Below are 16,472 nucleotides of genomic sequence, written 5' to 3'. Positions count from 1 at the left end.
TCTCTTCCAGAGGGCACACAGAGCAGCTTTCAGTGTTTTTTTTCCAAGGATTTTCAAGAAAAAAAGATTTCTCAAAGCCCTGTATTACAGCAGGAAAAGAAAACACACATACACAGACAGACGATCCTTGCAATAGCAGGATGAAGTTACATTAGAGCTGTTCATTCAAAGCAGGGTACAGGAAACACAGACCAAGAGGATAAATGTCCTGCTGACATTCACTTGTCTACACTATGCAAACCAGCCTGATCCTCCTGTTTTGGGTTAGATTCTGCAGCACAAAGAACCGCAGCTTTTCCTGGTGCAAAGCGGCTCAAGATACAACTAACACCTCATTTTGCTTCCCCAGGAATTCCCAGGCTGCCTCAACACGCATGAGGCCACAAAGGGAGAACAGCAACTTGTACAGATGCTCTGAAAACCTCACAGGGATGGAGAGAGAACTGCTCAAGAGTGTTCCTGTTCCACGTGGGCACTGGGGAGCAAAGCAACCTAGTCAACAGCCTCACTGTGCTCCCTGCTGAGCGCTCTCACCAGCCCCTGTGCCAAGTGAGCTGGGTGCTGGATGGAGACAGACAGACGGACAGGAGCCCCTCTTGGATGCTTGGCTCAGCTTTCAGGGACCCACAGTGACTTACGGAAATCAGCATCTCTCCAGGACACCACCCTGAAGTCAAACATGACACAAACCTCCACAGGAACAGAGTCCAAAGTCGCATGGGGAGGAGGTTGGGCTGTTCAAGTACACTCATCAGAGGAAAGGCCACTGTGATGAATGCCACTCCTAGCACAGAAGAAGTTGGCCTTTACTAACCTTCAAGATACAAACAAAAGCCTCCTAAAACCCCCTGCTACTTTTAAAAGCATAAATCCAGCACAACTGCTTATATACCTACAGCCAGGGACTTGCTAAGTGCTTTACTGGATTTATGCTGCACTTCCTAGAAACACTGCTCGGGCCCTTAATGTTCGGGCAGAAGGAGGATGAGGGAGATCTGGAAGTGGAGGCTTGGTCTGCTGGCTTGCTCATGGCCAGGGGAGGACACTGCACCATGTTAGGAGAAAACCCTTCCCTGTGAGGGTGCTGAGGCGCTGGCACAGGCTGCCCAGAGAAGCTGTGTCTGACCCATCCCTGGCAGTGTTCAAGGCCAGGTTGGATGGGGCTTGGAGCAACCTGGTCTAGTGAAAGGTGTCCCTGCCTGTGGCAGGGGGTTGGAACTGGATGAGCTTTAAGGTCTCTTCCAGCTCAAACCATTCCATGATTTTATGATTCTCTGATGCCTGAGCTGAGCCTGCAGCTCCCCAGTCTCCAGACGAAGGTGTGCTTAAGCAGTTCAAGGGCTCTGCCATTATATCTTCAGCACACACCAAGTTTAGGAGAGACCAGGCTTCAGCATATTGGACAATGTTGTGTTGCAACACTGGTTATATTTGATTTTAGGAGAAAAAGCCATCTGCAGCCTGCACCAGCAGCAATGATGCTTCATGCTGGACTGGCACAGCTCTGCCAGGAGGGATGCAGCAGGGACCCAACTCAGCAGAGAGGGCCCAAGAAATGACAGCAGCTGTCCATGTCTGCACATCTCCCTGCTTGCTTCAGAGGGATGCTTTTTGCCTGTTTGAGAAAGGTTTAATGCCAAACTGGAAATAATTTTGCTTGTAGACTCCAAAGTAAACACTGCTGGTTTTGTTGTTTTGTTTTTTTTTGTGTTTTTTTTTTAATAAACCCTTCACTGAAAAAACTGAAATTTAAGTATAACTTGAAGTATTTTAATGAGCACAAAGTAAAGACAACTAGTGCAAAGAAACCAACAACCCAAACCACTCCAATCCACAAATAATTTGATTAAAACCCACCCATTGCTGCCCCTCTCAACATGAAGCATAACCAGGAGCTGAACAGCTCAGGGCATCAGCGCCCTTATTAGATAACTTATCTATCAAATTATCAGAAAACATCTTACTGATGAGAAATACAGGCTGAGTGAGGGAGCAATGCTTTAAGCTAGAAGTACTCACCATAAGAGCACATTAACCACCCTCCTTCAGCCATACCGAGGATGTGCAGCCATTTATTTATTTACAAAGAAATAAAAAAGATGACCCGTCACACAATTTACAAACTTTCTTTGTGTTTAGCAAAGGAGAAAAAACAGTCTCTTGAGATTTCAAACGCAAGAGCTCTATTAAAATTAAACTGATGCGGTCAATGAGTTAAGAGGCAGTTGACACCATAAACAAAGTCCTTCTTCTGAGCATAAGCGTGGAGAACTTTGCTTCACATTTCATCACAGATTAAGTAACTAAACCCCAGGAAAAGATGCAAAAAGCAGATAGCCAAACCAAGGGGGTAACGCATTACCACTGCTTGCTAAAGCAAAGCAAACCCAAGCCTCTGAGGCCCAGGCAAAGGTGCAGCTGCAGGTCGCCCAAAGCTCTTGTTTATGGCACCAGAGCAGCTGGTGTGTGCACTGACCCTTCAAACCTCCCTGCCACATGTCTTACTCGGCCAAGCTGTGAGCAGCTTGTGCCTTTCTGTGAGCAGGCAGAGAGCAAACACTTCTTCAGATTAAAACCCCCATGATACACTTAAAGAGGGCTGTGGGCCTGGGACAGCCAGGCCAGGCTGCAAGTGCTGTAGGGGGCTTGCCAGGAACACCCCCACCACATTCAGAATGGGGTTGGTGTCACCAGTATCAATGTATTTCATGCTTTTATCAAATGAAACACAACCACAGATGCTTCAGGTAAACTTCAGACCTTAAAACGGGGGCACATACACACATACAGAGCCCCTGAAATGAGATAGGATTGTGGTTCAACTCTGGTGCTAGACCTGTTTCCTCTGCTGAGCACAATGTCAGCTATCCAGGCTCAGCTCTGCCCAGTGGTGAGCCCTGCTGCTTCTAAAGGAAACAGGAAATAAATGGATGAAAAGGAAATAAAGGGACAAAATCCGCACTGGGTTGAAGCAGTGTACCCTGATAAAACTGGTGAGATGATCAAGCACCTTCAGGAGACTTCCCCAGAAGCAGTTCATCTATTCCAGGCACTTGATTGCATGTTGGAATAAAGACCATTTGATTAAGTGTTGTAAAGTGCTATTAAAACCCATCTTCATTAAAAGGAGTATGAGGAGAGGAAACATAACTATTGGGAATCACCTGCAAGGTGTTACCTTGGAGAGAAGGGCAAAGTCTGGCTCCCAGGGAAGTTCCTCCCAGGCATTTTCTGCAGGGCTGGTCCCTGCTTGTGCCCAGAGCCACCCCAGCATCCCAAAGCTCTGATGTCCTTGGCCACAAACACTCAGGTCAGGAAGGGAAGTGAGGGGAGAGGAACAGGAGAAACAACTCTGTTTTCCCAGCAAGGATGAGCCTATTTATGATGAACACCAGCTCTGACTGCACACAGGACAGACCAGCTACAGAAAACACCCTCTCCTGACTGCAGCCAGGGCCCTGGTGCCAGTATCAGGCTCAGAATGCTGCCCTGCCTGGAGCCAAGCCAATGTTGGCCCCATGAACACCCGGAGACCCACCAGAGCTGTGGGACAGGCTCAGACCAAAAGGAGATGAGATGAAGAGCATCCCACTAATTGGTGCAGGACCTGACAGCACAGAGGTAGCTTCCACAGCTAATAGTACTGAGGCATCAGCCAAGTCCTGCAGCAGGCAACCTGTCCTTACATTGGCTTTAAACCAGTTCAAAGCCAGGGAGAAGGGAGTTACGTTTACAGTCTCACCTGAGTCTATGGTAATACAAAGCCCCAAAGCCCTGAAACACCTCACAGCAGCTCAGCCTCCAGCACCAGCAGTGGTCCAGACACCTCTGAATGATCCCACATCAGACCCTGCCATCAGCCTGTGCTCAGCCTCAGGTGAAGGCAAGTTTTACAACACAGCTCCTGAAGCTGGGTTTTGAGAATGCTACACTCAATTACACCCTTTAAGACTGGGCAAGATAAGCATGCACTGCATCCATTGGGACAAACTGAAAACACCCACCTCCCTCAAAAAACAAACCCAAATCCCAGTGCACAACACACCAGATTGTGCAGACTGACCTCAGCACCCCAAAAACCTGAGCTACCATCCCTCCCAGTCCAGCTCCCCCAAGAAGAGCCAGGCAGAGAGGAATGTGAAGATCCATCATGCGCACACACCCCATGGATTACAGGGAGGAAGGATACATCACACACACCAACACACTCAGTAAGAAAACAAGTGACCCAGCCTGATGCTACTCTGCCTCTCCCCAGCACCTCCAGGGCCAAGAGCGATCCCTCTAGAAATACTTACTTCATGTTAGCACTCAAAACCCACCTGTGGACACATCGCCTCGTTGCCCAAGTCAAACCCAGCTCCAGGAGCTGCCGGCTGCTTCTGCAAGGCAGGAGGGAAGCAAAGTCCAGGAGACTCCAGGCATGAGACTTAGCGGCTCAGCGCTGGTTCGGAACAGAGCGCCTTTTGTTCCTGACCTCCCAGCCTTCACGATAAGGAGACGGGAGCTAACACACACTTCCCTGCCCTGAGACTGCAGCCCTCCTCCTTATGTGAGTACCAAAATAAAAGCATACTTGCGAAGCCCCACACAGCATTCAGCCCTGCACACTTCCGCCCATGAAACCATCACCAGTGCAAAAGGTTCATTTGGAAGAGGACCTATAGAGGCTTCCATGGCTTATCTCACCCTTCCTGATAGCTCTGGTGAATATTTAAGCGCTAAATGACGAATTCCTTCCTTAGAGTTACAAATAGAAAAATAAAGCAGGCTTGCTATGATCAGCAGGGGAAGCTCAGGGGCAATCACAATCACCCCCTGGGTGACTCGGGCGGCAATCTGTGATACATGATGATGATATTGACCACAGAGCAGGGCTGGTGCTTCGGTCATGGGTGCTTAACTGAGCTTACAAACACACCAACCCCACCACAGCCCCAGCTCCTCAGTGCCCTCACCCAGGCAGGTGCCTTCTGTGAACGCAGGAGCTCCATCAGAGCCACAGGGTGACCTGATCCACAGGGAGACCAGATCCACAGCGTCCTCCTTCCCCCCAGCAGCTGCTGGTGCACAGAGCCAACATCCTTGACAGCACATGGCTTGCAATGCACCACTCAAACCCAGGAGTTTTGAGGGGTTTCTCTGTTTCCTCTCTATAGAATCTTCACGTATTTCAAACCTCCAGCTCCCCCAGTTGTGCCTGTCAGCATAAATAAACTTATTTCCTTCCATTACCTTCCCAAATCACATTTTCTCCGAGTTGTCCTTTCTCTCCTCTGGGCCACATCCTTCCTGAAGCACAATGCCCCAAGCAGAACCTATGACTCAGCAACACTGGCAGTGTCTTGTACCTTGATAACCAGCTGACCTTCTGTGTGAGTCCAGTAAGACCAGGGACTGCTGCTAACAAGCACAGCAGCAGCAGAGTTATGCTTTAACCTGAGCTCTCCTCCTTGCCCTGTCCGCATCTGCTACTCAGCTGAGCAGGTCACTGCCCTTCTGCTCTCACAGCTCCTCTGTGCTCTGAGATCTCAGGGAAGGCCTGGCACCACTGTGAGGGGCCCAACGACAGGTACCCCTACAGCAAAGCTAATGAGGAAGCCGCAACCACTGCCAGTTTCACTCTTCAAACTCTTATTGAGATACCTCTGCTTGCACCATGGCTTGGCCTGCTCGGTGTGCTGCAGCCCCACTCCATTTCTTGGTCCCATGCACTGCGCTCACAGTTCCAGATAAGGCTTCAAGGTCTTTATTTTCCAGTCTCTTTCCAGTCTCTTTCCAGCCTGTTTTGCGCAGGGCAAACACTCCAACTGGAATCTTTCACCACCAGCAAAGAAATTTCTCACCCTGACCCTGCAGTCCTGCCTTCAGGGACACATCACACTCCCATCCTTTCCTCTAAGCAGTGCTTTGTCTATATATACGAATATATTGAATAGATGAATTCCTTTGGTATTTCCAGGCTTTTTCTTACCAAGTTATCACCACGGACTGATTTTGGAGTTCAGTTCAGGAGATTTAGGAACCTGATTACTGCATTTGCTTGTGCCTAGTCAATACAAACAGAATACAGACTGTTCACCTGTTTGCTATGAAGTCTGCGAACAGGATGGGCAGCTCCTTCACCTCCCCACGCAAGGGAGCAGAAAGGCTTTGGGGACAGTGGGACATGGCTCAGGGCTCCACATGCTTCCCCAGGGGATAGGAAGATGAGCAGACAAACTATATCAGTTGTGTTTCACAGCCCTGTGGCCACCTACAAGATTTCAAGTGCAGAGCTGTTGCTGACAAAATTAACAGCAATTCCAGCAGCCAAACTGGAGAAGGATTTGTGATTTTCTTTCATTCAGACATGCCGATGCTTCTGGGTTAGCTCTGTGACCAGAAGCCTGTTGAGGCCAGTCCTTCCAGACAGGGGAACAGCACTGGTAAGGAAAGCCTGAGCCAAGGGGTGGAAAAGCTGCTGTCTTTAATGCTGCTGTGTCATCTCCATCTTCCCATCCCCACTGTCGCTGTGGTGGTACAGCGGTGCCACGTGGCAAAGCACTGCAGACCTTCATTCCTGCCTTAGTGCGGTCAGGGACACATTTTCCCTGGGAGAGCTGGTGAGCTGAGCCCCAGGCCTGAGCTGAACCTGTCCTGGCCCTGCAAGCTCCTGGACAGATAGGAGGCAGATTGCATTTGAGGGCTGCAAAGCTTCACCCCATCTTTTCAGACTAGTTGGCATCTAGTAGACATGCATCTGCTGGTAACAGTGGTATGGAGATGCTGCTGGGGATTGCAAAGCAGAAGAAGCAGAAAATACATAAGTCCAAATACTCTGTGCCCACCAGGCACAGCTCTCTGCCTTAGGGGAAGGCAAATAGAGAATCCCAGACTGGTTTGGGTTTGAAGGGACCTTAAAGCTCCTCCAGTTCCAATCCTGTGCCATAGGCAGGGACACCTTCCACTACACCAGATTGGCTCAAGGCCTATCTCACTTAAAATTGTCTCACTCTGATACCTTTTGTCTTTCAAAAAGCATTAAATTCAATTGCTCCACACTAAATGAAATTCCAACTTTAACAGAGGCAACAGTTCTTTCAGCTGTGCCTGGAGTGGCCCATCCTCCCAGAACATGCACAACTGGATGTGGGACCTCACCAACAACCATTTCACTTCCCAGATCCACTCCAGCTGTGCTGTGTGAGCTGCTGCTCGCAGGGTGCCCATGCACACCTGGTCACAGCATTGCTGCGTGTCTGGTCAGGGCTGCTGCTCTCAGAAAGCACAGCTCCCCTCCCATGGCTGTGCACGCCTGCACGGGATGCATTCTCCTGGCCGCTTCTGAGCGGAGCCACAGCGGCTGCCCAGCAGATGGCAACAGCTCTGCACCAGGCACACAGCACCGCACAGCGCTGCACTGCATCCCCAGCCCCTCATACACGGGGCTTTTGGCTGCCCTGTCCTGAGGTCTCAAAAAAGGGTCTTCCTATGACCTTGCTGCCCCAAAGCACGAGTTCCCGTGGCTAAACCCAGCACTTGTGCTATTTATTGTGCTCCCGGTCAGTCTTTATGGAGCACAGCACAGCCTTGAACCGGCCCTGCCTCTCCTCCAGCCTTACCTACAGCTACACATCTTCATGGAATCATAGAATAGGAGGGACCTCCAAAGCTCATCTAGTCCAACCCTCCCACAATGAGCAGGGACATCTTCAACTACATCAGGTTGCCCATAACCACATCCAGCCTGGCCTTGAATGTCTCCAGGGATGGGGCATCCACCACCTCTCTGGGCAACTTGTGCCAGGATTTTACAACCCTCATTGTAAAGAATTTCTTCCTGATGTCCAGCCTCAATCTCCCTCTTTTAGTTTAAAACCATCACCCCTCATCCTGCCGCAACAGGCCCTGCTAAAAAGTCTCTCCCCGTCTTTCTTACAAGCCCCTTTTAAGTACTGAAAAGCCACAGTAAGGTCTCCCCAGAGCCTTCTCTTCTCCAGGCTGAACAACCCCAACTCTCTCAGCCTTTCCTCATAGGAGAGATGCTCCATCCCTCTGATTATCTCTGTGGCCCTCCTCTGGACCCTCTCCAACAGATCCACGTCTTTCCTGCACTGAGGACTCCAGAGCTGGACTCAGCACCCCTAGCATAACTCCAGCAGCATGCCAAAGTTTTGTGGCTTGCTTTCATGCTGGGAGAGTCAGTCTTGCTGCTCTGCATTGCTCAAGTGGGCTCATCCATAAGCACAGCAGGTATCATGAAAGCTAACTCCAAGTTCTCCTTGTCCCCCTGCAGAGCATTGTAAATGAGTCCGTGTACCTCAGAACTGAGTCACAAGCTTCATGGGAGCTTGCACGCGAGGCAAGGATAACTCCTACCTTGCAGTTAGTCAGCACTAGCTGCACAAACCCAACCTGGGGGAAAGCAGGCGAGCACTCCAGTGTGTTGACAGACTCCAGGCTCCCTTGGCACAGTTTTACAAAGCAGCGTAGCCAGAGATGCTGTCATTATTTTTTGGTGGCGTTTCCCTGTGTAAGTACAAAGCTTGACACCAGCTGCCCTGCATCCACCTTGGGCAGGGAGAAACACTACCTGGGGGCTGCAGGCAGGAACCCTTACTGAGGTGATGCTCTCCCTGCTCGGGAGGGGGTGTATAGGGATGAGATTCCTCTTGCACGTGTGGCAGTGGAGCACTAGGGATTGCCACAGCTGGATGCAGGTGGCAGCCAGTGGATGCAGGAACTGAGGCCTCTGTAGTTTCACTGCCCTCGAGCCACTGTCACAGTGAAGCCATGCTACCAGAAATCCTCTTCGAGAACAGTTTAACAGCCAGACCAGTCTGCTGGACAGACCTGGAAAGGTGCAACAAGAGCCAGGGGCTCCATGCCACACTGGGAGTCGGGTATGGCTGAACTGTGGCCGTACCCGACATTACAAAGGTCCCTGTGTGAAGTGCCAAGGTCTTGCCCCCTTCGAGAGGTTTTAACGCCTTTAATGGAAGATGAAGTGTTGGTTCTGCTCCCTGTAGAGCAAACACTGGCTGCAGACACCAATAGTGGGTGCTCAGGGTTTTCCACAGATGTTCAGCTCCCACTGCTGACAGCCACCAGAAGAGGGGCTGAGTCACCAACAAGAGTAATCGTATTAACTGAGAGAAGACATTTTCATTTAGACTGCTTAAAGCACTTGTTTACACTTGTTTGAACAAACATTTAGAAGAAAAGCTCTCCATCAAGGCCCCAACACTTGTAAGAGCCAAGCACTCAAGCCACTGCAATTTTGTGTTGCTTAAGGAGGACCAGGCTGATACTGCAAATCCAGTAACCCCAACTACTCCCAGTACCATGGCAAAGCAAATGCAGCACCTCTCCTTCAGCTCCCTCCAAAGGTCCTCTGATGTGACACAAGCTGTGCTTCTTCACCCCATGGCCCTGGCAGAACAAGAGGGGCTCAGCCACTGCCTGAACCCACCAGCTGTGTTTTGGGGGCTGAGAAAGAAGATGTCATGTTTAGCTGCATGTTTAGCAGCAGGTTTCAGGGCTGAAATGGGTACATTTGAGGATACAAACTGCTTTTTGGTGGCATGAGAGCTCTGCTCGGAGGAAAGGCAACGTCTTCGCTTTTGAAAGGTGCTCTTTCCCTGCCCTCTCTTCCAGACGAATCCAAGCAAGGTGGAATATATACTGGAAAAGGCCATTTATCTGTTTTCTGTATTAATGGTTCCTAGAGTAGCAGCCTGAGGCACCTAATGACAAGGAGCCTGCCGGAGCCCTCCTGCAGCTCTTTTGCACAGTGCTTCAGTGAAAAACACTCATCTGCTGCTCCCAGCAGGTTGCTTCCTCATTCCCCCATCCAGCTTCTCTCATCTCCCCCTCCCTGAAACAGCTCAAGCTTTCCAAGGTACAGCATTACAGGACATGTGGAATAAAAGACACGTTGGGAGCTCATGGCTCAGCCGAACAAGAACAAAACACCGCACGCCCCAAGACACCAGTTTATTTTTACACACGCAATGCTGAGCGGTATTTCTTGGTCATGTTCTCATTTGCTAAACCTCTACGAAATCCTTGCAGGCTGGAAATTATTTCAGATCATGTATCCAAGACAACAGGGGTAATTCTTCCACGGCATATTAAACGTAGACACCAACAGAGCTCTGATCTTTAGATGATTGCCCTGAATTCCACGTGAGAATCCATTTACATCTTTCTCAGAAGGAGATTTCAGGACTCAGCACCTTTTCTCCTTTGGGTCACCTTGTCATATCAAGGAAATGATGGCCCAGCAGCAGAATTATTTCATCCCAGCGGGGCACACACCCAGCTTGTTGGTATTCCTGCCCAGAATAGCTTGCAGCACTGACAGAGCTCATCTGTGTTAAATTAGCCCTTAGAAAACATCCCTAACTCTGAATCTCAGAGAAGACCATCCCTTGACGCAGGTCTGAGAAGCAGAAAGCAGAAGCCCTTGCCAGCATGAGCACTGCGACTGTCGCAGCCTCCAAACTGCTCAGTCCAGTGGATAAAAAAAGCACAATTGTGACCTTGTGCCGGACAGAGAACATGAAAACCCACCTCCCCTCCTGCCTTCCTGTGCCCCTTTCTGCACAGCTATTCCTGGCTTGTGTAACTCTCTCTCAAAAAGGAAAAACAATCTAATATTCAACATGCCCATGAAAGCTTTCTGGGGGAGGAAGCCACCTCTTAAGCCTGTATTTATCCAAGCAGTCCTAAGGGAATATGAGACTTGCTCAGGGTTACACTGCAGGTCCCTTGACTTCATCACAAGAGCTGGCAATCAGCTCAAGAAAACCACTGCTTGGTTGGGAAATGGGATGATGACCTGGTCAACTGTCAGAGCTTGTAGCCATCTCCAGTGATGGACCTTCTAACTGACATGGGGAAGAGCAGTTGCCCAACACCCAGTTTATACTTCGAAAACTCAAAAGAATAGCTTGAGCCTTTTATCAAGAAGTCACAAACAACATACTACAGACTACACAAAGCAGACATGGATATTTGCACGCAAATATAAAGGAAGCTGGGAGTCCCTTTGCAAGTAACAATTTGTGTGATGAAAACATCCAGGCTACCAAGACACAAGAGTCAAAAACCTGAAGAGGAAAGTTTACAAAAGGAAAAGCAGAAAGAAGCTCTCAGTCCCCATGCTGGACTAGGGAGCCAGCCAGCTCTTTGCTCTGAAGGCACCTGCAGCACCTTTGGCTCCAGGCTGGAAGGCATGGAGGAGAAATGGAGAAAGCCTTCCAAGCAAAGCCCAAAGGCTCATAAAACACAGACAGTAGGGCACAGCAGGAGCAGCTTCCTTTCTGCCTGGGGAGAGCAGATATGGGACTTCACTGTGATACACTTGCGTGCTAAGGATTACTGGAGGAAACAAGAATGGAGGCTGTAACTCTAACAGAAGGAAAAAACACCATGTCAGATCCGCATCCTTGATCAAGCCCAAGAATAATAAGGAAAAAATCTACATTTTTGTCTTCTGCTCTGCCTCTTACTGGCCAAAGAGCACTAAGTGCCAATGTCCAACTGCACCGCTGTGCGTCTCCAGCAGGCTCCTGGCTTGGACATCTCAAAATCAGGCTCAGGGTCTCCAACCTCAGCAAATCCATTACTAAGACAAAGACAACAGCAGCAAGCACCCTTCCCACATTGCTAGCGCTGCCCCTCTTTCACCCAGGACACCATGCTCTGCAGGCTAAACTAGCACTAGCTGTAGGGTTCTGCTTGAACACCAATTTTTACTGAAACAGATCCAAATTCTTGGTGCAAATTCCCTGGGCCAGTCGCCCTCAGATTAAAAGCTTTGTCTTTATGACATGTTAAGTATCCCTGATCCCCGTGAGAGCAAATACTCATCTCCCCCAGCCAAACCCTCCATGCTCAAGCCTCACACTATATACAGCCAATGTCTATGGAAGCCAACAGCGCTCATACTTGCCTCAAACGTGACAAAGTCATCAAACTCATCAGGACAGGCCGGGGCTTCCTCCTCAGGGGTATATCCCATATCATATAACTGGCTGTCGGGATCTGCAGAGGAAGATAAGAGAAGAAAGAGAATCACCAAAAGGAAACCCGCATCCTCAAGTGAAGGATGGTTTTGGGAAACATGACAGCAGCAGGACAGGAATCTCCTTTTGCACACACCAATGCCTTCAGCTTTCAGCGAGGACCTCTGCTTCCAGACATCCCACCACCAGCTCTGGTGGAAGGCACTTGGGCTGGCTGCTTCCTGGCAAAGGTCCTACGAGGCTCCTTGCTGCTCTGATGGATTCATCCCTACGCTGCCATGGTCTCCACTCCTTTTCCTGGTTTCTTCCCTACCTCCGTTTCCTGCTTCCTCTTAGTCTTCTCCCAGAAGGCTTTAATCCTTCTGTGGGTAGGGAATACATTAGATCTATGTGTGACAGCCAACTACCATGGGAACCGCAGAGAAAGCAGGCTGCACCAAAGCTTTTATCATCTACTGCTCCTCCCGTGGCCAGCCACATCAGGAGCCATCCTCACAGGCAGATGGGAAAATAGGAGGTTTTCAAGGAGATTTCTTTACAAAAAAAATCACCCCTCCCGCCCCCAAACACCCATCTGCAGCAGAGGAGCAGCATTTCTGAGCCCTTCCACAGAGGAAAGGCAGCGTGAATTCCCCATGCTCCCTCCAGCAACAGCTAATGCCCAATCCAGCACACGACCCAGATCACAGGCTGGAAACACCAAATCCAGATCAGATGCTGCAGTCCCAAAATAAATAGCAGGCTCAGAACCACATGCCTTGGAGCTGCAAACATTGAAGCACTAGGGCTGCCTGATATCAATAGACTTGGCTGGGCAGGAGGAGTCATTATGTCAGTGCTCTAGGAAAGCTCGGCCATCACCCGGATTTGTGGACGGAAAGGCCTTCCTTTCCTGGCTGCTTGAGGCAGATGATGGGAGCAGAGCTATGGAAGCAGGGTCTGCAGGTTGGTGGCTTCCCAGCAGGCTGGCAGCACAGCCACATTGTGTGACTTGAACCCAAGCCCAACCAAAGGAATTCATTAAGTCACACGTTTCGCACAGCCACCCAGACAGGATCACACTCAGCTTCCTCAACAGGAGGGACTCCCCATGGAGTCATAGCCAGGGCTCCCACTTTGGGTCCATCTCAGGTAGCAAGAAATGCAATTTTTCATTAAGGGATCTGTACTTCTGGTATGAAGTCAAGGGATAAGGGGTGAGGGCTTCAAACTGACAGAGGGGAGATTTACGTTGGATATGAAGCCAAAGGTGTTCCCTGTGAGGGTGCTGAGGCACTGGCACAGGGTGCCCAGAGAAGCTGTTGCTGCCCCATCCCTGGCAGTGCTCAAGGCCAGGTTGGACGGGGCTTGAAGCAGCCTGGTCTAGTGAAAGGTGTCCCTGCTTATGGCAGGGGGTTGGAACTGGGTGAGCTTTAAGGTCCCTTCCAACCCAAACCAGTCTGGGATTCTATGATATGGTCAGGGCACAGGACAGAGTAAGGTGCACACTCCCTGCCACCCAAACACCCTCCCCAGTGCCTTTTCCAGATAACACTCAATGAAAACAGGAGACACTGGGGCCATGAACCTGATGGGTACTTGGCAGCCCTTGGAGGTGAGGAAGAAGCTGAGCATGAGAAAAGAGCCCTCCCCTGACCCAGGTCTGGGCCTCTGGCCATAAATCAAACCCAGGCTCTGCCCTGTACCATGTGCCCCCCTGAACAAGCCCTGGTGACAGCTCTGCTCTCCTCTCCACACAGCACAAACACTCATCTACAATGCATATGATTCCCTGATCTGACAGCAGCAAGATTCCAGCCAAGCTGCCAGTGCCTCATCCCACACCTTGGCCAGGCAACACACCTGCAAGGCCACTTTCAGTGTTCTCAGTGCAACCCTGAGACCCGCAGAGCACGCCAAAGGCAGCGAAATGAGGCACAGGCTGCTCCCTTCTGTTTTTTTCCCCCCTATCATTTCTCTTCCTCCCCCTCCAAGCAGACACACTGAAGCTTCCTGCTTTCCTACCAACACCGATGAAGGTATTTATTCTGCTCATCCCTTCCAAAGGGACTTGAAAAGTAAGGATTTACAGTCAAGTTAAGGCTTCCAGCTCCCTTTGGAAGCAGGGCTGTAACACGTGGGGAGATGGCGCACAAACAGCTCCCTGCCATCAGCTGCCTCATGGGCATCTCTTGCCCAAACCACGTGCTCCTGGAGCCATCCCAGCCCTTTGGGTGCTTCTTGGTGTGGGGGTGAATGTGACAGTGGCTACAGAGGGGTTCTCTGCACAGGCAGGGTGTATTTTACAGAACCTCCACTGTAAAAAGCAAGGAAAGGCCACTTGAGAACTTACCTGCAGCCTTGCTGGCGGCATGGCCAGCAGAAGCCATGCCCAGGAGACAGCACTCAGTGTTTCCACTTCCCTGTGCTCCACCTCAGAGAGCAAAGACAAACACCACCACAAACAAAGGGTGACTTTTCTGCTCAGTTTATTCCCTCCCCCTCCGAAAAAGCCATATGGTGCTTTGTGTATAGGGAGAGTTGCCATGGAGAACTTGCCTGCACATCTCCCAGCACAATAGGCTGCATTAAGCTTTCAAATTCCTGTCCAGAAGAGAATTAAAAAGAAATGAAGCGACCTTTGCTGCTCAACTGGCACCCCCCCGTGAGCAGAGCACCCTCCTGCAGGTGCAGGAGGAGGCACACGGAGAAAGCTGAGGGCTCCGGCCGCTCTTCTCCCACCCTGCACCACTAAGCACAGGAGGATGGCCATGGGCATCAGCAGCACCACACAGCCCTGGCTCCAGCAGCATGTGGTGAGCACAAACGCTCAGATTCCCTCTACTCTCCTCTTTGGATCTCAAAGCCAAATCCTGGCTGACACCCTCCTCTCCCTCACATGCCCTTCTCCATACTGCCCACACCACAGAGCGTGGTTTCCTCTCTTACATCCATCCCTGATTTCACTTGACCTCTTTCCTTACGGACTCACAGACTGGTTTGGGTTGGAAGGGACTTTAAAGCTCATCCAGTTCCAGCCCCCTGCCATGGACAGGGACACCTTCCACCAGACCAGGTTGCTCCAATCCCCATCCAACCTGGCCTTGAACACTGCCAGGGATGGGGCAGCCACAGCTTCTCTGGGCACCCTGTGCCAGCACCTCAGCACCCTCCCAGGGAAGAGCTTCTGCCTAAGAGCTCATCTCAGTCTCCCCTCTGTCAGGTTAAAGCCATTCCCCCTTGTCCTGTCCCTACAGGCCCTTGTCCAAAGCCGTTCTCCAGGTTTCTTGTCAGCCCCATTTAGGCCCCAATTCCTCCTCTTTGACAGTCCATGTGCTCAGCAAACCCTGAGTCACCTCTTTCCAACACTGCTCAAAATCACAGCTTTTGCCAGAGATGTGGATGTCAGTAGGGACCAACTGCCTCTTGTCCTCTCACCTGAGTGCTGTCACCGGCTTGATGATCCAAGGACTGGGAAGGCTGAGTGCTGGGTTTGTTCAGCCTAGAGAAAAGAAGGCTCAAGGGAAACCTTACTGCCACGTTCCAGCATTTAAAGTGTGGCTACAAAGAAGATGGAGACTCTGTTTTGTAATAACCTCCCCAGGGAACTGGTAGATTCCCCAGCATTGGACACTGTTAATATTCAGCTGGACAGGGTGCTGGGACATCTAGCCTATATCATGCTTTGCTTAGAAAGGTTGGACCAGATGATCCCTGAGGTCCCTTCCAACCTCATGTTCTATCGTTCCTCCTGCAGTTTCCACTCTATCCAGCACTCCCACTGCTAGTTCGATTATATCCATGTACAGCCAAAAATCTCAAAGCTAAAAGTCAGGATTAAAGACACCCTCCAGGGAACCTTTCTGCCCCACAATTTTCCTGCAAAAAGGCCATAAGCAATATGCTAGGTCTTTTGCCCAAATTAATTGCACTAATTTCACTGGAACATGTGGGCAGCCATCTGGATAAGCTTTAGTTGAACTATTGTGGCAGAACTGTTCTAACAGGGTTATGTGGCTGAGATAGATGTAATTTTGAGCAGTAAGACCAGACACACGTATTGTATCATCCAGTGAGGGTAAGGTGAATTTAGAAGGTAACAAAATATATGAAAAAAAAAACCAAATTAAGTCTACTATGAAGCATGTGCAGCATCCTTCTGACACCTTTCCCATCCCTGCCTTGTAGCTTTCCATTGCCCAGCATATGCTCATTCAAACTCCACTGAGCTCACCACCTCCTGAGCCTATCGCATTGACCACACCTGTCACTTGGGAGATGGAGATCTGCTGTCATACAACTGTTGCCAGGAGCCCAGCTTTGATCAGTCAGCCTTTGTCTCACACACATTTGGTTTTCTGTGTTCCCCACTGCTGCCCTGTTTCTTGCTGGCTTATGCCAATGCACTAAACCCTGCATCTCCCTCTATTCTTAAGATCCCAGACTGGTTTGGGTTGAAGGGACCTTAAAGCTCATCCA

At 50.2% G+C, this 16,472-nt stretch overlaps 1 protein-coding gene across 6 annotated transcripts in view; it reads right to left on the bottom strand.

Annotated features, from left to right (window-relative positions):
* Positions 1–16,472, bottom strand: part of RAB11FIP3 (RAB11 family interacting protein 3) — a 78,111-nt gene that overhangs the window by 26,487 nt on the left and 35,152 nt on the right. For 3 of the 6 annotated variants that reach the window (XM_057407948.1, XM_057407950.1, XM_057407952.1), the window contains one exon: positions 11,942–12,033. In XM_057407948.1, the coding sequence (XP_057263931.1) occupies positions 11,942–12,033 (92 nt within the window). Of the gene's footprint in view, positions 1–4,322; positions 4,548–5,235; positions 5,392–11,941; positions 12,034–14,346; positions 14,399–16,472 lie in introns of those variants that run through there. The other 3 variants (XM_057407951.1, XM_057407954.1, XM_057407953.1) reach the window with 3 other exon arrangements.

This window comes from Pezoporus wallicus, unplaced genomic scaffold, assembly GCF_028554395.1.
Source record: "Pezoporus wallicus isolate ANWC-B61680 ecotype Strahan unplaced genomic scaffold, APGP_CSIRO_Pwel_v1 contig_4012, whole genome shotgun sequence".
In the NCBI taxonomy this organism is placed as follows: domain Eukaryota; kingdom Metazoa; phylum Chordata; class Aves; order Psittaciformes; family Psittacidae; genus Pezoporus; species Pezoporus wallicus.
The sequence above is the reverse complement of the archived record's forward strand: the minus strand, read 5'-3'. Positions and strand labels throughout refer to the sequence as shown.